A 23,469-nucleotide genomic window follows, 5' to 3' on the forward strand; every position below is an offset into this window, starting at 1 on the left:
GAACAGTATTTAAACCATTAGTAGTCTGTCTGAAGTAAAGGAGATGTCACAGGATTAGAACATGGCCATAAATTAGCCGCACTGCTGTATAAATCACTTGGTTCAAAGTTTGAAGAAAAAAGTACAGGCTTCTACACCGGAAATTTTGGTAATTTATCTCCCATTGTACTGACCGGCCAGACCCTTTCCAGGGTGACTTCCAGTTTCCTGGGGCCTCATTTATCAACCTGTGCGTAGAAAAGGTTCTAAATGATTTTATAAAACTGAAATGTGTGCAAGTAAAAAAGAAATTCATATTATCAAATGTGGGGACACCAGTTGTATACGCACCAGTAAGTAATGCGTGTTGATAAATACCACCTGTTCCAAATGGGTATGCTCGTGCCTGTTTCATTTGCATTAAAGGGATAGTTCGAATTTTTGGACATGAAGTTGTATACCATCCCCATCAGCAGTGTAGTGCATCAACAGTGACTTTTCCCCCATTTCTTCCCGTGAGCTGATTTCTGGTCGGTTTTTGGTCTTGAAGAAAGTAGTTCCGGCTAGTTGGTGGGGTCACTCTTTTGAATGCCGTATACTGTATTTGTATTTTAGTTCATTGAGCCATTTTTATGCTTGAAAATGCTTAATTTACGCAAAAAATACGTAACATTTGCTTCAATATGCATATTTTTTTTTACTAAGAAGAGGCCGTATTCAACCACGAAACAGGATGATTTATTAATTAATATATTTTTGAAAAACTGTGATACAGAGAAACCGCAAAATTTGAATTGCTAATTGGCGAGGGACGACTGTAGTATGAAACAGGTGCCATTGAACGTGCTTTCCAGTGACCGCAAAGCAACTACACAGCACACCGAACAGGAAACAGTAAAGCAAAATAAGAGCGCAAAACAGGAAACAATGTGAAAATTAAACCAAAGCTGAAGTCCAACCTGTAACCTCTAACAGAACATGACATAAAGCATTTTATGCATTATGTAAGGGTGAGTTCCTTCCTTCAATTCTTCTAATCTAATTTCACACCTCAGGAAGAATCAGTTTGAGTCACTTGCAGCGTTTTGGCACTTTTCTATAACTTGTATTGTGTATTGCTGTTGTTGTCTTACTTTGCACAAACAGTGTTTATTTGTGAAATGCGTCCAGTGGCATTGCCGCAGAAGAAGCATCATATGTTCATTACATGAAATTACTTTGGAGGAAGAGTTGCTGCCTATATTGGTATCTGTATTGAAGTGCTGGATAATATTGGTATATCGTATATCGCTAAGAAAGCTAATATCAAGCATCTCTAAATAACATATTTTGGAATGGCTTCCAAAAACAAATAATGTTTATGTAATAATAATAATACAGTAGAAGAAGACATTTTGTATTATAATAAATATAATATACCATCATTGTCAAAGGAAAAACATATAACTCCAAATTTTGTGTCAGTGACTTTTGTTTTTGTCAACCTAAAAACTTTCTGTCCAAAAAGTAGTTCAAGTTGACTCATCCAATAATTAATTGAGGCATACCATCTATCACAGGCCACTATTTGAGGCACGACTAACTGTGTGGCACTGGCAAAGCTTAAAGATGCTTTTAGATTTTTTGTTTTACTTATTTAATCTTTTAATGCAGGTTTTGAGCTGCATTGTCACATAATACACTGGGAAAGATAACATTTGCTGTTTGCAAGCTATGGTACACGCTGTGGTTTCACAGTATTCATGTATGTGGTGTGTGTTTTTTCTTTTGTATGTATGCAAACAAACGTCCTTTCAGATAGCAGCAGGAAGTCTGATACGCCCCTGAGCAATCATGACCCCCGCACGGCTGTGCAGCTTCGCACGGCGCTGAAGCGACTCAAGGAAATTATGGATGGAAAAAGCCAGGTATGGTTCCTCCCATACAGTACTTGTTTCAGCCTGCAAGCTACTTTTAAAATGACCAAGTTCCAAAGATCTACCTCCTACTATAAATATGGAAAATATATTTATTTACTGTATTTAAAAAAAAAAAAAAGGAGTACATATTTATGTACGTTATACATGTATATCAAGGGTGCACGCACTTTTTCAGCATGAAAGTTACAAGTCAAAATGATCTACCTCTTTCTATAAAACATATAACATACTGTATATAAAATCTAACCGGTAAACTTTGAAATACTATTGTAAATATTAATGATATTGCACATTCACATTTTCAAAGTTTACAGGTAATCAAAGTAGTTGATATCATAATTATATTCAATAAAGCAATAAAGATAATTACACATAATTCCTTGTGTACATAAGTTGTGTACATAACCTGAGTACTGGTAATATGCCAGTCAAATTAGCTATGTAACGTTCATTAGGAGACACAGTTCATGTGTTACAGCCAGTTAGCATTTGCTGAAAATGATTATGCAAAAGACAATGCAGCCGAAGTCAAGCCGACATCTTAAAAAGGTTTCAGTAATGGGCACATTTTTAATTTCATCATGAAATAAGAAGCGAACGTGTAGAAAACACTGATTTCTGTAGTGGGGTTTGTGATGCGAAGCAAAGCCCTCAAACAATACACTTTTTTTTTTTGTACGTAACTAGCTGCTACAAGTGAACAGATTTTGTTATAGATATAAGCATCTTACCGCTGTGTTAGTTTGTCCACAATCAATAATACAGTAAAGATGAAAGTTGCATCTCCGTGTGTAGCTTGAAATGCTGCGGGGGAGCAAGAGCTAATCAGGAGGGGAGCTTAATGTCAGCACATGATGTCATATGACATCTACAAAGTGACGTTTATGCAATTGACCAAAACTACCTTGGTGATCTACCGGCAGCTCGCGATCGACGTAATGGGCACCCCGGCTTTAAGAAAAGTGTTTCTGAACCATTATCTGAGCCACGACACATATTTTACATTAGAACATTAGAAAACTCTCAAAACAACAAACTAAAACGTAGTATGAATGGCAACAGGTTAATGATGTACATTCTACCATCCAGTGTCACTATAAGTCTACAAAGATACATTATTTGTAGTGTAATAATCATAAAGTCATAATTTTCAGACCAATTAAATATTTACCTATCCAGGACAGCGACCTGAAGCAGTACTGGATGCCCGACAGCCAGTGCAAGGAGTGCTACGACTGTAATGAAAAGTTCACCACATTTCGCCGGCGCCACCACTGCAGGTTGTGCGGACAGATTTTCTGCAGCCGCTGCTGCAACCAGGAGATTCCTGGCAAGTTCATGGGCTACACAGGTGAGCTGGACCGAGGCGTTGCTATGACACCCACTGACATAAAAGCAGACTAAAACGTGACAATTTTTTTTCCTCACCATGTTATCTAGGAGACCTGCGAGCTTGTACGTACTGTCGCAAAATAGCGCTAAACTACGCTTACTCGGCTGAGTCGGGCTCCATCGGCGAGGATCTGAACGTCTTGTCTGACTCTTCGTGCTCTGTGTGTATGTTGGAACCCAGCGAGCCACGGACGCCTGTCGGGGGGCGCAAGGCTAGCAGGAACATCTTCCTTGAGGAAGATCTGACCTGGCAGAGGTGAAGCAATTGTGACATCCTTTTCTCCCCTTTTGAAAGACTCACACAATCAAAATCTGGCTGAACGAATCGACTCATGCACAGTTAACACCTCTAGCCATTGCCTGCAAACCCTCCATTACAAAAATGTCCACATAAACACCAGTATTTAAAAAAATATATATATTCTATTATGCATTTGGGCTTGTGCTTGTGTTTTTTAAATTTTTCTTACATGAACAAATTGAATGTTGTATTTTGTTGATTATTTTTAAATTAATTGAAACTACACTATACTGTCAGTCCACACAGGTGATTAATTTCTTTTCCAGAAATTACTGCCATTTGTGGATTTAGTATGGGTTTGACAGCTTGCAAAGGCCTTTTCATATTTACAGATTTTTATGTTTGTTAGTTAGCAAGATTACACTAAAAATAAAACATAGCCAAGGAATAAGCCATGAAATGGGATTTTTATGTACAAATTTGTTGTGAAAATATATTGCTGTTTCCATCTGCTAGCATCGGGGCCATGTGGCGTAGTTCTCCACCAACTCAAGTAGATGGAGCCAAATCAACACCCGCTTAGTAATTGATGCATATTAGCACCTAGAATGTCAAGATAAAAAAATATATTTTTTATTTATTTATATTATTCTATTATGTGTGATATTAGATTATATTTAAATATATATTTAAATACAGTATATATATATATATATATATATATATTTAAGTTTTAGTCAGTTTTATTTGTCATTGTGCTTTTTCCACAAATAACTTTCTTCCAGTTTCTTAGTTATTGTACACCTCTTGCTGGGTCAGAGTCAGAAGCACAGCACTGCGGAGTGGAGCAGTGACCCATCAGAGCCAACAGCTGGCTCTAAATCAGCACTCGCTTAGTAATTATTTCACATTATCGCCACACTGAGTGGAACTGTATCGCACAGTACGGCATGATTTGCGAGTCAGAAGGACTTTTTTAGGATCATTCGTCAATTGTATTTAATATTGTGCCTTTTCCACCAATTACTTTTAATTGGTGTATACATTTCTTTCACTCCAGAATAGTTTTTAAAAATACCAGTGTATGTGTGGACATGACTAACTTACATGGTTACATTCAGACTTTAAGTTTACGTTAATGCTTTCTACCGCACACATCTGTTCCTCTGCTGTCTTTGAGCATGGTTCAAATCAATCACAATCACATGTCCTTATAACTTGCCTGTCATAAATGAGCTTTTTCTGCTTGTGACTGCATTTAAAAAGACATCCTGTTAGGATTAGACTTAGCCAGCAAACTGGCTGTAATTCAATTCATGAAGAAAAAAGATAAAGAGGGTGCAGACGGGATGAGTTCACTTAAGCATAGTTTTGGTAAAGAATCTTCAACCACTCTTTATTTAACCTTTTTTCCCCAGCCATGCACAAAAGTGCTCACTGAATGCTCAAGTAAGGTCTTTGTCACGCTAGGCATCCAACAATGAGTTGATTTTTCCATCATCATGCTTATTGGCTTTGCTTGCATTGGAGCTTGCTGCTGCTTTTGTTTGTTTGTTTTGTTTTCTTCTGCCAACATGCCTCAAAGAAAAATATCTTTCCTCTCTCCTGGCATAGAAAAACTCCCATTGGGATGAGAAAAACGTGAGTGTCGTTGTTTGTTTTTTTTCCCCCTCCATGTCATTTCTCAGCTTTAGCCGTGTTCTCTGTAGAGGAGATAGTGTTGTGCATGCTCACGCTTAATGATGATTACCACTAGGTGGGATGGTGATGGCAAGACAGTAATGACTACAATATTAAGATCTATCTTGTGTGTGTGTGTGTGTGTGTGTGTGTGTGTGTGTCTACTGTATGTACATGTGCACTAGAATGATCCATCAGGAACCTCAGAAAAGTGGCCTACCTTCCAGACTGACCACGCTGCAAGAAGACGTGTGTAAAACCCCCACTAGGAAGAGGTGGGCCCACAAGCCTTTTAAAGGACACTCATTTAAATAATAATGAGAATAATAATAATAGTAATAATAATCACATTATTTGCATCACTTTGCTTTTCTAGGTACTCAGATGCTGGATAATATAGCAAATGCTTCAGTTCACCCCAGATGATAACTGTAGTACATTATTTCTACTTAAGTATATTCAAGAAATAATAATAATCAATATAATGAATTTTTAATAATGATATATTATTATAACCTTCACTATTTTTTTAAATGACATACAAAAATATTTAGTTTATCAAAAATCTTAATAAAATTGGAACATACATGCTTTTTATTGAACAGCGACAATAATTTATTTCATTATGTTTAATTTTGACTTTTTCATTATTGTATCCCACTTTGTCCAAGATTTTATTTTATGCACTATTTGACAGCACGTGAGAGCTCAACATGGACCAAAAATGGTGGCTCGTTGTTCAATTTTGATGAATTTGTGACATGTTTTTCTCATAGTTTAATTTCCATGACATTCAAGAGAAGAGTGACTTTCATTTGAGTTGTAGTTGTAATGTGCTCCTCAACTTTTAGGAGGATGCCCAAAGGGGTACATTGTGATCATCTGCAACCAAGCACTTTTAGTTATCATTGTCTTTTTTTGTTAAGTAGACAAATAGGGTTCCTTGTTCAAAAAGAGTTGTCTCTACTCATTAGATGCCTATGATCCTCCGTTTTTCCCCCCACCAGGTCCGCCAGCGTCACCAACCTGTCACTGGACCGTTCCGGATCCTCCATGGTGCCTTCCTACGACAGCTCTATCAGCCCACCAACCACGCGGGCCTTGTCGGGCGCAAAGAGCGTCACCAAGCTGGACCACAGCGAGGAGGAAAGGAAGAACATCCTGGTTGGCCACTTTGCTTGTCCTGACTCCACCTTTGTTTGCCGCTCGCTCACAAGGGAGGAGAGGTTGCTGATTTTCCTCGACTGGCTTTTGTCTTGCAGGACTCCTCTCAGCTGAAGGACCTGTGGAAGAAGATCTGCCACAACAACACGGGGATGGAGTTCCAGGACCACAGGTACTGGCTGAGGACCTACCCCAACTGCATTGTGGGGAAGGAGCTTGTCAACTGGCTGCTGAGGAACGGCACCATCTCCAACAGGTACCATCAGAGCGTTTGTTTAGCTTGGAATGGGCCGTTAATTGGAAGCAGGCGATAATTGGAGCGAGGCTGTTATTTCCTAAATGTGAAAACTCATTATATATACAAAATCATTTCATAACATTAATAATGATTTGGCGTGCATGAGAAAGTGGAAAGGAAAACGTAGCTGTCCTTGACCATTTATTTTTGCACAACACTGCAGTGACAGAACCAATGTTGTAATAGCGGTGCGGCATAAACTGCTCAGTCAGCATTAATAGCGCTGATGAGTTCATTGTAAACGACACGACGACAAGTGTAAAATGCATGAGTTTCACACGAACAGCAACATTTTGGAGCGCATGCTAACGTAGATAATGCTGCTGGGTGCTGATTGTGCTTGTTGCCTACAGTCACAGCTGTTAATGGCAATGTTTTTTGACCCAGCGCTAATCAGAGACCTCAGCGGTTATTTGCTTTTGAAAGGAGACTCTGTGGTTAATTGAATAAAGGCATTATTTGGAGCATTTCCAATACTTCCTTCTGGGATTTTTGTGTTCCAGGGCCCAGGCGATCGCCATCGGCCAGGCATTAGTGGACGGCCGCTGGCTGGACTGCGTCACTCACAACGACCAGCTCTTCAGGGATGAATACGCCCTCTATCGCCCCCTGCAGGTGACAGCCCTTAGCGGATGGAGAAACTCCTCTTTGTGAACCGAAATATCACAGGTGATTCTTTCAGTAAGGTAAAAAAAACACTCTGATGGTGCCTGTATGGTCTGCAGAGCACAGAGTTCTCAGAGACACCATCTCCAGACACTGACAGCGTCAACTCTGTGGAGGGACATTCCGAGCCGTCCTGGTTCAAGGACATCAAGTTTGACGACAGTGACACAGAGCAGCTGGCAGACGAGTCGGACTACAACATACCTAGTAGGTGTCGCTTGTGTATCACATCTGAACTCGTAACTTCTTTTGTGGAGGGGAATGGCATTGGGTCAAGAAAGAAAAATTTTTTGCAGATTGAGGAAAATGTACCATTGTGGTTTAAGGACAGGTGGGCAGCTTTGACGTAGGTCTGTATGACCACACAGAAGCTGAGATACCAAATTTCCTTAAATAGTAGTCCTCCACTCTAATAGACAAGACATCTCAAATAATCGCCGGTTATGTGGTTAATTAAAAACAGAAGTTCAAGTTGCTTAGTTGTGTAGTTTTATGCTTCCATTTTTATGTTCCAGGGAGTCTGCACTCAGATTGGTCTGCTTCTATCCAGCCTGCTTAGGTACTTGACATATATTACATGTAGTTGTACCTACCTACCTACATATAAACATGTTATGTGACATTAATATAAACATGTATTTGCACAAATCATGGCCCCTCCCCCTTAATAAATGCTTTACTGCTAATAGATAGCAGTTGAGGAAATGAAAACTTAGCCTGTACAGGACATAAGATTTATAGTTGTGCATCTTAGCGGGGTTCTATAGGGAGGGGGGAAATGTGAACCAATATAGTGCCATCAAGTGGCCAACTGACACAAAGACACACATCATTATTTGTTGTGTACATAATTAGTAAATAGTAACTGCCTGAGGCCTTGCCTGGCTTTGAAGGTAACAAATTCTGAGTAACTATTTTACCGGGAAGAGCTCCGTTTTTGTTACCGGAGTTTTCAAGTTTTTGTGACTATTCCTGACCATAGCTTGTGATTACAACTCTGCAAGTGAGTGCTGAGATTTCTGCTTTAATTCGGACCAGCGAGTGGACTAAACTCACCAAAACAAACGTATAGTTGGAGAGTCATATATACATATATATGTATAGGAGTCTTCTTGAGGGGATATCTCCGGCTAACAAGGCCTGGTGAGAGACACGAACTCGCTGTTACAACGAACATTAAACACCGAAAGCAGTGTAAAACAAGATAACGGCTAATTGACAACACTTGAGACGGTGTTGCTAAGCAACCGCAATCATGCCAAAGATAAGAGAGATAAAAGAAGCGGATCTACAGTAGAAGCACTCCGGATTCGGCTAAAAGTATGGAAGGTGCCGGTTCTGTACCCGCCCCCCAGTCACCGATATCCGAAGGTGCGAGTTTTGTACCCACCCCACCGCCGAGACCTGACGACGAGGACATGCTCTATTGGAAGCGTCAACTAAGTAGTCATGTGGACGCACAAATGGGGAAAGTTACGAAGAAGTTACAGCAGATCGGGGAAAAAAGCAAGAAAATAGCATAGCGCAAAAGCAAGAAGCTACCCAAGCGCAAATGCTACTGAAACTTGACAAGAAGCTGGAGCATATTGAGGAGGAGGTAATGAAGCTGTATCCCATGCAAAAAAAAGATAGGCTCCCTGCAACAAAACATAGGCTCCATGCAACAAAACAAGGGCTTCTTAATGAAGAAGGTCCAGGACTTGACGGATGAAGTTCAATGTCTAAGACTGGAGAACAAAGAATTACAGGAAAGTAATGCAGCACTGAGAGACACTCTCAAAAAAGAGTCTGAAGAAAAAGACAATCATTGAGCAATTGAAAACCACCATAGATGACATGGATCAGAACACTATGTCGTTGTGAGTGTTGTCAGTTGTCAGTGGCGAATAATGACGAACCAGATGAAATGGATGTCGCTTCAACGGACAACAAGTTGTCACCTTTTTGCAGTCTAAGGAGGTGGACGTAGACATCCAAACTATTGACACCTGCCACTGTATGGCAGGAACAGCACTACCTGTCATCAGTGTCAAGTTCACCAACAGGAAATTCAAGACTGCACTGCTGAAACAAGGAAAGAATCTGAAAGGAACAAACGTCTACTTGAATGACCACCTGACAAAGCGCAATGCTGAAATCGCTGAGAAAGCACGTGATCTGAGGAAGCAAGGAAGGATCAAAGGAACATGGAGTGCAAACTGCACAATCTTCATCAAATTAATTGGAGGACCAATTGGAGGACCTAGAACCTTGATGTCAAAGACATCAAGGTTCTAGATAAATACTGAGGTCGCCCAACATGGAGGAAAACGGCTTTAATATGCCACAAGAAGATCTACAATTGGACACCTTTTTGTTTCACAGATCACAAACAATTGGATTTGGGAAAAGACATAGAGATCTGGACTCAGCAAATTACTGTTGTTATTATACGGAGGAGCAATACAACGATAATGTTAATATCGGCAATAAGTTCTCCATTATCCACATAAACAGCAGAAGCATGTATGCAAACTTTAATAGCATCAAACAATATTGTAACCAATTCAAGGAACCCTTTAAAGTAATTGCAATCTCAGAAACTTGGATTAATGCTAAGAAAGGTATGGACTTTGAGCTGGAAGGATATGAAATGACCTGTTTAAACTGGAACAATTCAAGTGGAGGAGGTGTGGCTGTGTATGCGGACAAAAAACAAAACGGTGAAGAATATGTCATTTGTTATTGACAACATCCTAGAATGTATAACGATTGAAATCTGTAAAGAAAAAAGCAAAAATGTGTTAATTAGAACTCCAAAGTCAAGCATTGGAATGTTTGAGGACTGGATTAAGACAATCTTTACAGACATAGGTCAAAAAACAATTTTTATATGTGGAGACTTCAGTATTGATCTTTTGAATCCACATAAGCACAAGGAAATAGATGACTTCATAGACACAATGTACAGTTTGAGTCTATATCCTAAAAGTATTACACCAAGCAGAATAACAGACCACTGTGCCACCCTTATCGATAATATATTCACTAATGACTTTGATAATAAAACAACTAGTGGCCTGTTAATCAGTGACACCAGTGATCGTCTTCCAGTGTTTATCATTTACAATGAACATTATAATAAAAGACAGGTGGTGGCTAAAAAGACTTTTCAAAGACTGCACAGAGGATAGCGTCAGCGCTTTAGGGAAAGCTCTAGAAGAACAAAGATGGGAGAGTGTCTACAGTGCAAAAGATGTGGATGAAGCATATGACAACTTTCTATGGATTTATATGGAGCTGTACGATAACAACTGTCCCTGGCAAGAAAAGTCCGAGAAGAAAAAACAAACAAAAAACAACCAGCCATGGATGACAAAAGGACTAAAAAAACGCCTGTAAGAAGAAGAATACATTATACAGGAAATTTATCATACAACAAACTAAGGAAGCAGAAAAAAGTGTAAAGCTTATAAAAATAAGTTGACAACATTCTTGATTGTGTGCAAGAGGGCATTTACTAGATAAGAATGAAAATAACAGAGCAATTTGGGGCATCTTAAATAGTATAAGGAACAGCACTAAGAAAGCAGACTACCCTCACTATTTTATGGTTGGAAACACTAATAAGGATGATATGAATGAGGTAGTTGAAATGTTCAACAATTATTTAGTAAATATTGGACCAAAACTGGAAGAAGAAACTCCAAAACTCTGGACAATGGACGAATGGAATGAAACCATAGATAGGAATCTCAATTCCATGTTTCTCACTGTTGTTCCATGTTTCTCACTGTTGTAACTAAAAAGGAAATCACTGACATTGTCAACAATTTTAAGGCAAAAACATCAACTGATGCAGAACATATATTAGTAACTTATCATTTCAGACTGGAAACTTTAAAGGAAATTACTAATGCTAAGACCACAGCTAAGACCACAGAAAGTGTGCACTTGCAGTTTTTATGGATCTTACAAAATCCTTTGATACAATTAATCATAATATTTTAACAACAAAATTAGAAAGGTACGGAATCAGAAGATTCGTTTTGAATTGGGTTAAAGCTACCTAGCAAACAGGAAGCAATTTGTAAAGCTAGGAGAATACACATCTGCGAGTTTAAATATCACGTGTGGAGTACCCCAGGGGTCAATATTGGGACCAAAACTGTTCAACTTGTATATCAACGACATTTGTAAAGTGACAAAAGACTTAAAGTTGGTATTATTTGCGGATGATACCACTGCCTTTTGTTCTGGGGAAAGCACACAAGAAGTAATTAAAAAGGTCAAGGATGAAATTGTCATATTAAAGACATGGTTTGATAAAAAACTGATTATCCTTGAACTTAAGTAAAACTAAAATTGGAAATAGCAGAAAGGATACGTACGATCAAATACAAATGAATGGAGTGGATATCGAAAGAGTGAAAGAAAATACGTTTCTGGGGATCATGATAGACGAAAAAATGAGTTGGAAAACTCATATCAAAAATATACAACAAAAGGTGGCGAGAAATACTTCTATATTGAATAAAGCAAAACTCACTCTACACTCTTTACTGTTCTCTGGTATTACCATATCTAACTTATTGTGTGGCGATATGGGGCAATAATTCTAAAAGCAATCTTCAGTCACTCACTGTACTGCAAAAAAGATCGGTGAGGATAATCCATAATGCTGCGTATAGAGAACATACAACCCCTCACAGATATTAAAATTTGCTGATTTAGAAAATTTTCAAACTGCTAAAATAATGCATAAAGTTAACAATAACTTGTTACCCAAAAAAACTCATACAGTATTTCTCTTTAAGAGAGGAGAAATATGATCTTGGGAAAATGAAACTTAAAACACTTCTATGCGAGAACAACGGCGAAAACCCACAGCATTTCAGTATGCGGAATTAAATTATGGAACGGATTGAGCAAGGAACTCAAACAATGCACCGAGATGAGCAAATTCAAAAAACAATACAAGCAGTTGATGTTTGATAAATACAAGGCAGAAGAGTCTTGATTATTATACTTATTGTTCTGTCATGCTTGTTTATATTTTTTATTATTTATTATTACACTGATTACTGTATGGAAAAATATTACATGGAATGCAGCAAGTGAATAATATGTACTGCACAAGATGTGGAACAGATGGCGGGTAGGATTAAATAAGCTTTGCTTCTTCCTACTCCTTTTGGACATGTGGAACTGTGAAATGATTCATGAGATGTATTCCATTGTAACCTTCATGCATGTTCAAATAAAATTAAACCAAACCAAACCACAGTTATATTTGTTATTTGCTGAATTTGTAGATCTTTTTTTTAAATTATACAATTTATATTTATTTATATCCATCCATTTTCTCTGCTGCTTATCCTCATTAGGTTCGCGGGGGTATACTGGAGCCTATCCCAGCTTTAAAAAATTACACTTAAAAAAATTCCCAACTCAGATTTTAGATTTTTGCATGATTTTAGTCCCAATGTGTTTATAAACGAGAAACAAATAACAGTACAGTCACACATGTGAGGGTACACTAAAATAAAAGAACAAGCCACAGCAAGAAACAGTTTTTAAGGTGAGATATAAAGGTAAACACAAACGTATGTGAAAACGCTAAAAATGTCCCTGATTTCCAAAGGGTTAATTTTCCCAGTAATGTTGAAGATATTCACTTGAATTGTGCTCTAATCTGCTAGCGCAGGGGTAGGGAACCTGTGGCTCTTTTGATTACTGCATCTCGCTTTGATATTTTTTACCATGATAAAATGTATTTTTTATTTTTTTCACTGACATTTTAAAGTAAAACTTTACAGAAATCACACCGAAACTTGATTATTACTGGACAATGCGGTGGCCTACCCAGGTCATTGAGAATAAACTTCCTTCCTTTTAATCAAGTAGGCAGCTAATTCTGCAGAGCCAACCCTTTTGGCGAAGAAGATAGCGAAAAGAAATACAGAGTAAGGTGCAAAACCATGCAGCACCAGTCTTGGTCTTGGTCTTCCTTAAAAATGCACACATTTTGTTGTATTCGGTGTTAAAAAAAATAAAATATGGCTCTCACAGCAATACGTTTTAAAATATTTGACTTTCATGGCTCTCGTAGCCAAAAATAGCGTATTGAAAATAAATGAGAAAAGCACAAATATATGCAATACTGTATATAAGAACATGTTAAACACAGGAAGTGATCAGACTATCGGTACATGCTGAGACATAGAGAAGGGGTAGGATTAAATAAGCTCGGCTTCTTCCTAGTCCTTTTCAGACGTGTGCAAATGTTCTTCTGTGTATCTTCGTTAAGCATGTTTGAATTACACTAAGCCTGCTGAAACTTTAGAAAGGCAAATTAAAGATTTAGAAATAAACCTTAATCCAAATCATGACCCTGCTAAAGAAAAAGAAAAATACTACTCCTGAGAATGAAATACAACTAGCTGTCAGCTGATAAAGTAGCACACAGTCTTCAAACTTTGGCAGACGATGCAAAAAGAGAATTGGGATGTGATTTAACCATTGACAAAAAATCCAAAGCAATTCAAAGTACTAACAGTGTTAAGTTTCCAGGACCAGATGATCTGCCGATTTGAGTTTTATTAAAAGTTTAAAGATAATTCATTTTTTCCATGAGTAAATATGTTTAATGAATCATGTCAAAATAAAATTCTCCCAAACTCAGTACGACTGGCAATGATAACACGGATCTTAAAACCAGGGAAACCTCCAACAGAGCTCTCATCATATCGACCCATAAGTTCGATGAGGCTAGAACGGTACACCCCACATTTGGTGCACAAGGATGAAAATGTTTTTGTATAGAAATGTATAAAGATACTGTTAAAAAACAACAACAACATTGCTATTGCCACCATTGTCTTGTTGGTCCAGCCACAGTTCTGCTAATGGATATGTCCAGGCTCTGCCAGCGCCAGTAAGAGGACATCCGTCAGCAGCTCCCAGTCAGTGGTGGACAGTGACTCAGCAGCCTCCATCAGCCTCAACATGGAGTACAACAACGTTAACTTCCACATCAAGAAGCAGTCCAAGTATCCACACGTGCCTTCGTCCACTGAGCAGAAAGGTTTGTACTTCTGATGCATACACCTGTCGAAATATTTTCACCGCAGCTGAGAGCCTTCTTTTGGGTTTTTGCAGCTGAATTTCTGGTGTCAGAAGATGGAGGACAGAACATCGTGATCAGCGATGCCTTCATCAAAGGTATGAATGTCCGCACTCACTGACTCTGCCACATTGCCAATCGTCTTCCTGTGCGACTGCAGAGTCTCTGTTCAACCGACGTGTGGAAGAGAAAGCTAAAGAGATGCTGTTTACACCGCTGGGTTGGCACCACAGCTCCCTGGACCAGCTCCGAGAAGAGAACGGAGAGAAGAAGGCCATGGAGAGGCTGCTGTGAGAACCGATACAAGAGCTAAATCAAATAGCGTGTTCTTATTTAGCTATGTTACTCTACATTTCTGTCCTCAGCTCGGCCAATCACAGCCACATGATGGCACTGCTGCAGCAGCTGCTCTACAGCGAGTCCCTGTCACTGTCCTGGCGGGACATCATCGTCCCCGTCGTCCGACAGGTGGTCCAGACAGTGCGGCCCGATGTACGGAACTGCGATGACGACATGGACATCCGACAACTGGTTCACATTAAGAAGGTGGAGGAGGGCACGCTGAGAAGGAATCAAACACACACAAGGACCTTTTAATCTAAGCTCTATTTTTGGGTTTAGATTCCTGGAGGGAGGAAGTTTGATTCAACCGTGGTGAATGGCTTCATATGCACCAAGAACATCGCTCACAAGAAGGTAGGTCAGGTTTGTTGTGGAATAAACTATGCTTGAGCTAGCTCATTTTGGCACTATTTTTTGTTTCTCTGACGCTTTTACTGACTGCTAACGTCACCTGTGTTTTTAGATGAATTCCTACATCAAGAACCCCAAGATCCTGCTTCTAAAATGTTCCATCGAGTATCTGTACAGGGAGGAGACAAAGTTCACCTGCATTGAGCCCATTGTGCTGCAGGTCCGTAGGTCCACACTTAGATGTTTGCTTCAACTTTATCCCCAGGTTTTTCAAATCCACAAAAGATTTGTCTATATTCCAGGAGCGAGAGTTTTTGAAGAACTACGTCCAGCGTATAGTGGATGTTCGGCCAAACCTGGTCCTGGTGGAGAAGACGGTGTCTCGTATCGCTCAGGACATGCTGTTGGAACACGGCATCACTCTGGTGATAAATGTCAAACCGGTCAGTTTAAGAACTGACTGTCAAATGGCTGGTAGAGCTGTGGTATCATGTGATGTATCATGTCCAAGGGAAAGGAGGTTTTTCCTTCATGATGTCATAAAAAGCTTCAAAAGCGAGTGTTCAAAAGTACAGAAAACAAGTGAGGGAGATAATAGATTTTTCTTACATTTGGTGCTCATAAACAAGTTCTCGGAACACATATTGCTGTTAGAACATCATGCTACCATATCATATCATCACAGTCAAGTTTCCCTCCAATTTAGCAAGTCTTGGATCGAGTGAGTCGAGTGACCCAAGGTGACCTGGTAATGTCCATGGATCAACTCCTCACCAAGCCTCGTCTGGGCACCTGTCACAAGTTCTACATGCAGCCTTTCACCCTGGCCAACAGTGAGTGAGCACCTCACCATCTTTTCACTGCTCACGGAACACAGTGTGACATCATGTTTTGTGTTTCAGATGAGGTCAAGACGCTGATGTTCTTTGAGGGCTGCGCCACCCACCTGGGCTGCTCCATCAAGCTGCGTGGCGCCTCCGAATATGAGCTGGCCCGAGTGAAGGAGATCATCATGATGATGGTGTGCGTGGCCTACCACTCCCAGCTTGAGATCTCCTTCCTCATGGATGAGTTTGCCATGCCTCCCAGCTTGGCCCAGAGCACCTCTTTCCCCTGTCTGCTGGAGGGTGCGTCCGCCGAGGAGCAGGTGGACAGCGAGCAGAAGGATGTTGAGGACACAATTGCCGAACCTTATGCTGATGGTTCTGCACCACCTGGCCACCTTGATGAGGACACAGTTCCCCCTTGGATGGAAAGCAGCCAGGACCATCCACGTTCATCAGCTTCCTCCATCCACAGTGAGGAAGCTGGAATCAAGGAGACCAGGACCTCCTCGCCGTTTTCCAGCCCTCCTGCTCTTCCTCTGTCAGTATCCCCACCATTCCTCATGGACGACAACCAGGAGATGACTCCAAACACATTCGGCAGGGAAACGGGGGAGCAAGCAAATGAAGATCCGGAAAGCACGGAAGATAAGGGATCAGAAACACCCCGGTTGTTTCGGGACCCCCTCCAGGACGACACGGGCGTGTTTGTCGCCGAGCAGGTGGCGTCGACTGATGACCAACTGAAGTCCATCTCGGCTGTCTTCAAGCAGGAGCTGAAGGACATCATTTTGTCTATCTCGCCCTTCATCACATTCCGAGAACCGTTCCTCCTCACGCCTGCTGGAATGCACTGCCCCAGCAGGGACTACTTCCCTGATCAGGCATGTGGAGTTGGCATACATCACAGCAATGCACATCACAAAACACCACAAACAAACCTCAACCTCAAACGTCAAAGGCCCCACCATATTGTAATATTTTTCAACAATGTTAAATAAGTCTCAGAGGTCCCACAATAAGGTGTTATCCAAAATCTATCATTGATGCTGGAATTTAGAAAAGTGCTTGTAGTAAGCCCTACTGGGAACACCGATTGTGTGTCTGTAACTTTAATGCTAATGAGCTGTGTTTGCCCATGCGTGTCTCTGACAGTGTGTGTCTCCAAGAAGCACTATTGTGCACTTTATCAACATTTTACTTATATACACTGTACCTTGGCACTTGTCCAACATAATATATGTCATATATGGCATACAACAACGTAACATTGAGTGGGACAGGAGGACACAAATGTTAGCAACACTAGCTAGCTTTGTGAGCCACAGTGCTAACATTAAAGTTATATTATAACAGTGACATCATGCTGGGTTAGCCTAATCGCTGAAGAAAACATGATCAAACTTAGAGTCCCACATCTGTAGCTGACTGACCGATAGTTGGCACAGCTCCAGGTTTGATTTTAAAGGGATAGTTCAGATTTTTTTGACATGAAGTTGTATGACATCCCCATCAGTAGTGCAGTCCATTAACAGCGACTTACCCCAAGTTGGTCTCCTAAGTCCAGTTCTGGTCAGATTTTGGTGATGAAGAACGTAGTTCCGCTTATTTGCTGGGGCCATTTAGGTGAAGAGTTTGGCTTCACAAAACAATATGAAAAAAATGAAAAAATCTGAACTATCCCTTTTAAGATGTGTAGTGAAGCCTGCTTGTTTTACAGAGCTGTGCACAACAGTGCAGGAGAATATGGACGCTTACAAAATCATCATGAAGTGGATTATTACAATATGTTTCTATTTGCCGTGCTCATCTGTGCATTGCCATTCTGTGTAGGTTTACCTGTCTCCCCTCCTCAACAAGGACTTCAAAGAACTGGACGGGCGCAGAAAGCGGCAGCTCCTCAAGGACTCTGCGTCCTCCTCGCTAGTTGGCAGCAGTCAGACCAATGGCGTTCCTCCGCCCAAGCCAGTCGACGTCCTCCCGTGCCACGGCCTTACAAGCACTCGCATAGTGGAGCAGTTGAGCAGCAGCCAGGAACTAGCCAAGCTTCTGGCAGAGTACAGGGCCAAGGGAGGCCGCATTCGGCAGAGGGAGGCAAGCGACCCCTTCAACGGCGTGGTCAATGGCCAGAGCAGGACAGAGGAGACGTCACCACCGCCGTCGTCAGTTAAAGTGCTGGGCAAGGGTGAGGGTGAAGAAGACAAACCAAGCAAGCAGAGTGAGATGAGCTTGGCCCCTAAGGTGAGAATCCATGGATCTCAGGCTCAGTTGGCCTTGTCTTATTTTTTTTGTGTGCTTCCCAGATGGACTGTCTGACACCTGTCAATCATCAGCGACTATGTGTGCTCTTCAGCAGCTCGTCCGCTCAGTCCAGCAACGCTCCAAACCCCTGCGTCAGCCCGTGGTAAACTCCTACTAGAAGAGAACCAGTTCAAGAACTGTGTTATGAACTAGTTTAGCAGTCAGTCTTTCCAAACAGGATAGTCACCATGGAGTTTTACGGCAAGAATGATCTCTCGCTGGGCGTCTTCCTGGAGAGATACTGTTTCAGGTAGCACAAATCCGGAGTTGGACACGTTGAGGATGCCACCACAACAAGTGCAAGTTTGTTTCTTCACCAACAGGCCATCTTACCAGTGTCCCAGCATGTTCTGCGAGACTCCCATGGTGCATCACATTCGCCGCTTCGTGCATGGCAACGGCTGCGTGCAGATCGTGCTGAAGGAGCTGGACTCGCCGGTTCCCGGGTATCAGCACACCATCCTCAACTACTCCTGGTGCCGCATCTGCAAACAGGTCACTAATACAAATAATACATCTTAAGTTTTTTGTCTATTTTATATCATTTCCTGTTTTCTTATATTTCTCCCCATTGGCAGGTGACCCCGGTGGTGCCCCTGTCCAATGACTCGTGGTCCATGTCGTTCGCCAAGTACCTGGAGCTGCACTTCTATGGCCACCAGTACACCAGGCGGGCCAACGCCGAGCCCTGTGGACACTCTATTCACAAAGACTACCACCAGTACTTCTCCTACAACCAGATGGTGGCCTCCTTCAGGTGGGTCTGCGCCTTCAGTGTTGTCCATCCCCTGCTGACCTCAGTGAAGAAAGTGTCCACTTCCTCTGTCCTCTTATCAGCTACACTTCTGTGAGACTGTTGGAGATTTGTCTTCCTCGCCCCAAGATCTTCATCAGAAACCGGGGGCCCTCCAAAGCCAATGTGCAGCAGGACCTGAAGGACTTCTCACAAAAGTAAATGATCATTTAAACGGCAGCTTGTCAAATGAAAAGCCAGAATCGGCAATGACTGTAACAACAAAACAATGGTCAGAGCATTTGTTCGGCACATTTAGCCTTCCCGGCACATGCCAGGTGTTAACATGCTAATGTTAGCATGTTAGCATTGCTAGCATTCTAATATTAGCATAGTATTTTTTGCCGTTTTCATGGGTAGACACTTCTATGGACACTTAGCACTAACATGCTAGGTGTTAGCATGTTAACATTTATAGCATGCTAACATTAACATAGCATTTTTATGTGTTTTCTTAGGTAGACACTATTATGCTAGGTTTTACCATGCTAACATGAGCATACTACCATTTTTTGAGATTTTCATTAATATAAACTTAAGCAAACACTTGACGCTATCATACTAGGTGGTAGCATGCTAACATAATTATACTAACATTTTTAGCATTTTGAGAGGTAGGCACTTATACAGACACTTAGCTCTATTATGCTAGGTGTTAACATGTTAATGTTAGCATTCTTTTAGTCATTCAAACCCTTCCATGGTATGTTGTCATGGTCAAGGAATCTAAATATGTAGATAAAATAAATGTCGGTCTAATGTTGTATTTATGGTATAACTCACAATATGGAGGGAACTATGGCGCTTGGCGGGGGTCTGCTTTTCTAGTTCTCACTGATATGTGATGACAGTTAATTTCTCTGAATTGCATTGAATTCAATTCTACTTCCTGCAATTCAAATTCAGCATCCTGTGGTGTGGAGTCAATTCAATCAATGTTGCACACGTACGCTAACAGAAGCGTACGCTAATCAAGCTTTCATACATGATTACATGATTATTCCACTATACCAGTTGTTTGGGATAAATGTTACTCATTCAATGGTTTCTTGTGTCCCTTGTCTCAGAGTATCGCAGGTGTACCTGGCTATTGACGACCGCTTAACCTCCCTGAAGACCGACACCTTCAGTAAGACCCGGGAGGAGAAGATGGAGGATCTCTTCGCTCAGAAAGATGTAGGTTCTTCCTGCATTTTGTCCTCGTCCTGTTGCTTTTGGGCATGGCTTATTTGTTTCAAACATGCTCAAGTTCCAATGAGGAACATCACAGTTTTAGCTTGACATGGTTCATGTTTGAAAATGTGTAGGAAGAAGCAGAGCTTATTTAATCCTTCCGATCTCAGAAGTTACAGTTTGTTTGCGTCCTGTGTTTAAATGTTACCATTGTCTAGTTGGGAGGAAAAAAGAAATGGATAATGTGTAACAATTGATAAATGGCTTATTACAAAAATAATAGTAATAACACATCCTAAATAAATACAATGAATGAAAATTAACAAAATAATGAAAATAATAATACAAAAGGTTTTACTTTAATATAAGATTCATTCAAGGTGTCGCCTCTGTGTGTGTAGATGGAGGAGGTCGAGCTGCGCAGTTGGATCGAGAAGCTCCAGGTACGTCTCCAAGCCTGTGGTCTGGATTCCCCGCAGCAGTTCCAGGCTGTGCTGGAGTCCCTTGTGTTGAAGAAGCAGAGTCTATGTGAGATGCTGCAGTCCTGGAACAGCAGGTCGTATTCTCAGCACCTCACTGTCCTCGTCTTTCGAGCATCTCGCTTATTTCCTCCTTCCTTGTGTCCTCCTTAGACTACAAGACTTGTTCCAGCAGGAGAAAGGCCGCAAGCGTCTGTCTGTACCCCCGAGCCCAGGCCGCCACCGGCAGGCCGCTGCTGATGACAGCAAGGTGTGTTTAGGTACCCTCAAGGCTTTTCTTTGCAGTGGAGATAAGGGTGATGTGATGTTGTTGTGTTTTGATGACAGAGCACGCTGGACTCCTCCCCCCGTAACCCTTCACCTGTGGTGCAGAACGGGGACAAAGGTAAGCATGCTAACTTGTGTAGAATCATTTTTAATTAAAAAAAAGAAAAGATGCTGATGAATTTTATTTTAGCAACAGAGGACCGTCACCTCAGCACTTTACCCTCCACGTCCTCCTCCTCCACTGTGCTGCTGTCGCCGCCCATGGAACCTGGAGTCGAGCCCGTCACCCCCGGGCCCTCCTTCACTGAGCCTGACTCAGTCAGCATCCCAGAAGGTACACACTAACCCACACACATACAGTTCTGTTTGTGAAATACACTACGGTAAAATCACCTTCTGCATTTCCTGGGTCGGTCAGACGTGTTTGATGGACACCTGCTGGGCTCCACCGACAGTCAGGTGAAGGAGAAGTCCACCATGAAGGCCATCCTGGCTAACTTTCTGCCCGGCAACAACTACAACCCCATCCCCTTCCCGTTGTGAGTACAGAAATCGGCCCCTTGCAGAACACAAATCACAGTTTTTATTTGGAACATTTTTTATATGTCACTGCAGTTCGTCCACTTATGTATCGGACTTCACAGGGGAAAAAAATCAAGATGTCCGGTTGGCTACACGATGGTCATCTATCACCATGCATTTGTAGTTAAACTGTAAATGTAAAAGAATACTAAAGCAAAAATATGGCGTTCACTCAGAACTATATGCATTTTTGTGGAATATTACTATTTGTCTATGTTTGTAGATTTTTTTAGGGATGTCAAATGATTACAATTTGTAATCAGATTAATCACGGTTTTCAAATCAATTAATCATGATTAATCCCCATGTCACAGTGTAAAATATGCCTAAAATATGTCTAAAATATTTGATTGAAAGAGAGATCAATGACAGGGCAGGATGATATATATTTGTATGTATAACAGCTCCAAATGAACTGAAAATTTAAATCAAGTTAAGAGATGGCACACACGTCTCAAACTCTGTTTACCTAACACCGGTTTCTTTAATAGCAGAATATTTGAATTAGACTTGAGCTGTTATTATGAGCAATGACGAGTTGCGTTCAAAGGCACCTCGTCATTTAAGTTGAATGCACATTTTGAGTGAATTTTCTGGGATTTCCTAGCATACTTAAATGCACAAATTGTACTTCCGCATTAAGAGGTACCAAGTGAGTGATAAGAATATCCACTTATTGTTTTTCTTTGCATTTCTGTTTATTTAGCCCACACATAAACGCATAATAAATAAGTTGTTGTGATGTTCGGAGTGTCCGCGAATGCATCTCGTGGTAGGTCTAGTGACAATGAGGAAGTGTCGTTGCAATGAATGGACTAGAGACATGTTTGTGTGGAGTAGGAGAAACATACTGTATATGGTGTTGGAATTGCACTGCTGTTGATGTGTTCAGGTCAGGATGAAGTTATAAAAGAGCGTCAGACACTGTGTGACTCTGCGGGGACGCTACACTGCTGCCGTCTGTCGTCACAAGCCGGCCGTGGCTTGCCATGATGCGTATGCGTCCATTACGCTGAAAAAACTTAGTAATTAAGTAATTAATTAAATAAATTAGTTACCACCATTAACACACTGCTTTTGACAGCCCTAATATTTTCATATCGATTTATTATTATTTTTTTTCATAAGATAGGATTGCATGAGAAAATCCAGAAGATGACCGGTATAGTATGATAGGGTATATTTGTTTCAGATATGCTTCATACGTTACATTAAGGTACAACGTTACGTTACCAACATTTGGAAACTTCAACATGAAAAGGAGTAGGAAGAAGCAGCGCTAATTGAATCCTTTCTCGACGGAGACCCTAAGGGCACATCATGAGAAACAAAAAATAAAAGCTTCAAGCATTTGTTTACTGCCTTTTATTTCCGGGTCAGCTGTTGCAGCGACGCTGACGTTGGCTTCTGATTCACCAGCTTCCCATTTGGCGCTGAAGGGGAAATTTTGAAGTGGTATTAACTCCATGTGCAGTGCTACTTTTTTTCTTGATGTTTTTTTTTTTTTGAGACGCCTCTTATTGTGAAAACATTTTGGACATTTTAGCCAAGACCTTACGTTTGCTGGACACCCACTGTTGTATTTGTGAAACTTTTATTTGAAACACGTGTGAGCTGTGCAGTCTTCCATGTTTGCAGTGACCCTGACAAGCACTACCTGATGCACGAACACGAGCGGGTTCCCATCGCCGTGTGCGAGAAGGAACCGAGCTCCATTATCGCCTTTGCTCTCAGGTGACCACCCACACGTTGACGTTATTTATCACATATTAAAGTGTATGCGCATAGACGTTGTTGTTTCCGACCACAGCTGTAAGGAATATAAAACAGCGCTGGATGATTTGTCCAAGGCGTCCAACACGGTAGGCGACGAGGCGTCCCAGGCCAACAGGTGAGTCCCACGTGCTTTCAAA

At 41.1% G+C, this 23,469-nt stretch overlaps 1 protein-coding gene across 5 annotated transcripts in view; it reads left to right on the forward strand.

Annotated features, from left to right (window-relative positions):
* pikfyve (phosphoinositide kinase, FYVE finger containing) overlaps positions 1-23,469 on the forward strand; it is a 31,307-nt gene that overhangs the window by 4,835 nt on the left and 3,003 nt on the right. Inside the window, exons 4-35 of one of the 5 annotated variants that reach the window (XM_054786267.1) lie at positions 1,777-1,886; positions 3,078-3,249; positions 3,339-3,546; positions 5,146-5,172; positions 5,397-5,486; positions 6,219-6,375; positions 6,474-6,631; positions 7,177-7,288; positions 7,399-7,546; positions 14,241-14,405; positions 14,480-14,542; positions 14,605-14,734; positions 14,810-14,990; positions 15,066-15,140; positions 15,250-15,357; positions 15,440-15,580; positions 15,844-15,970; positions 16,040-16,845; positions 17,795-18,202; positions 18,265-18,365; positions 18,441-18,512; positions 18,586-18,757; positions 18,841-19,019; positions 19,100-19,213; positions 20,123-20,231; positions 20,630-20,784; positions 20,861-20,957; positions 21,035-21,092; positions 21,171-21,308; positions 21,393-21,513; positions 23,195-23,290; positions 23,367-23,447. In XM_054786267.1, the coding sequence (XP_054642242.1) occupies positions 1,777-1,886; positions 3,078-3,249; positions 3,339-3,546; positions 5,146-5,172; positions 5,397-5,486; positions 6,219-6,375; positions 6,474-6,631; positions 7,177-7,288; positions 7,399-7,546; positions 14,241-14,405; positions 14,480-14,542; positions 14,605-14,734; positions 14,810-14,990; positions 15,066-15,140; positions 15,250-15,357; positions 15,440-15,580; positions 15,844-15,970; positions 16,040-16,845; positions 17,795-18,202; positions 18,265-18,365; positions 18,441-18,512; positions 18,586-18,757; positions 18,841-19,019; positions 19,100-19,213; positions 20,123-20,231; positions 20,630-20,784; positions 20,861-20,957; positions 21,035-21,092; positions 21,171-21,308; positions 21,393-21,513; positions 23,195-23,290; positions 23,367-23,447 (4,879 nt within the window). Of the gene's footprint in view, positions 1-1,776; positions 1,887-3,077; positions 3,250-3,338; positions 3,547-5,145; positions 5,173-5,396; positions 5,487-6,218; positions 6,376-6,473; positions 6,632-7,176; positions 7,289-7,398; positions 7,547-14,240; positions 14,406-14,479; positions 14,543-14,604; positions 14,735-14,809; positions 14,991-15,065; positions 15,141-15,249; positions 15,358-15,439; positions 15,581-15,843; positions 15,971-16,039; positions 16,846-17,794; positions 18,203-18,264; positions 18,366-18,440; positions 18,513-18,585; positions 18,758-18,840; positions 19,020-19,099; positions 19,214-20,122; positions 20,232-20,629; positions 20,785-20,860; positions 20,958-21,034; positions 21,093-21,164; positions 21,309-21,392; positions 21,514-21,589; positions 23,175-23,194; positions 23,291-23,366; positions 23,448-23,469 lie in introns of those variants that run through there. The other 4 variants (XM_054786266.1, XM_054786269.1, XM_054786268.1 and 1 more) reach the window with 4 other exon arrangements.

This window comes from Dunckerocampus dactyliophorus, chromosome 9 (genome assembly GCF_027744805.1).
Source record: "Dunckerocampus dactyliophorus isolate RoL2022-P2 chromosome 9, RoL_Ddac_1.1, whole genome shotgun sequence".
NCBI classification, from domain to species: Eukaryota; Metazoa; Chordata; class Actinopteri; order Syngnathiformes; family Syngnathidae; genus Dunckerocampus; species Dunckerocampus dactyliophorus.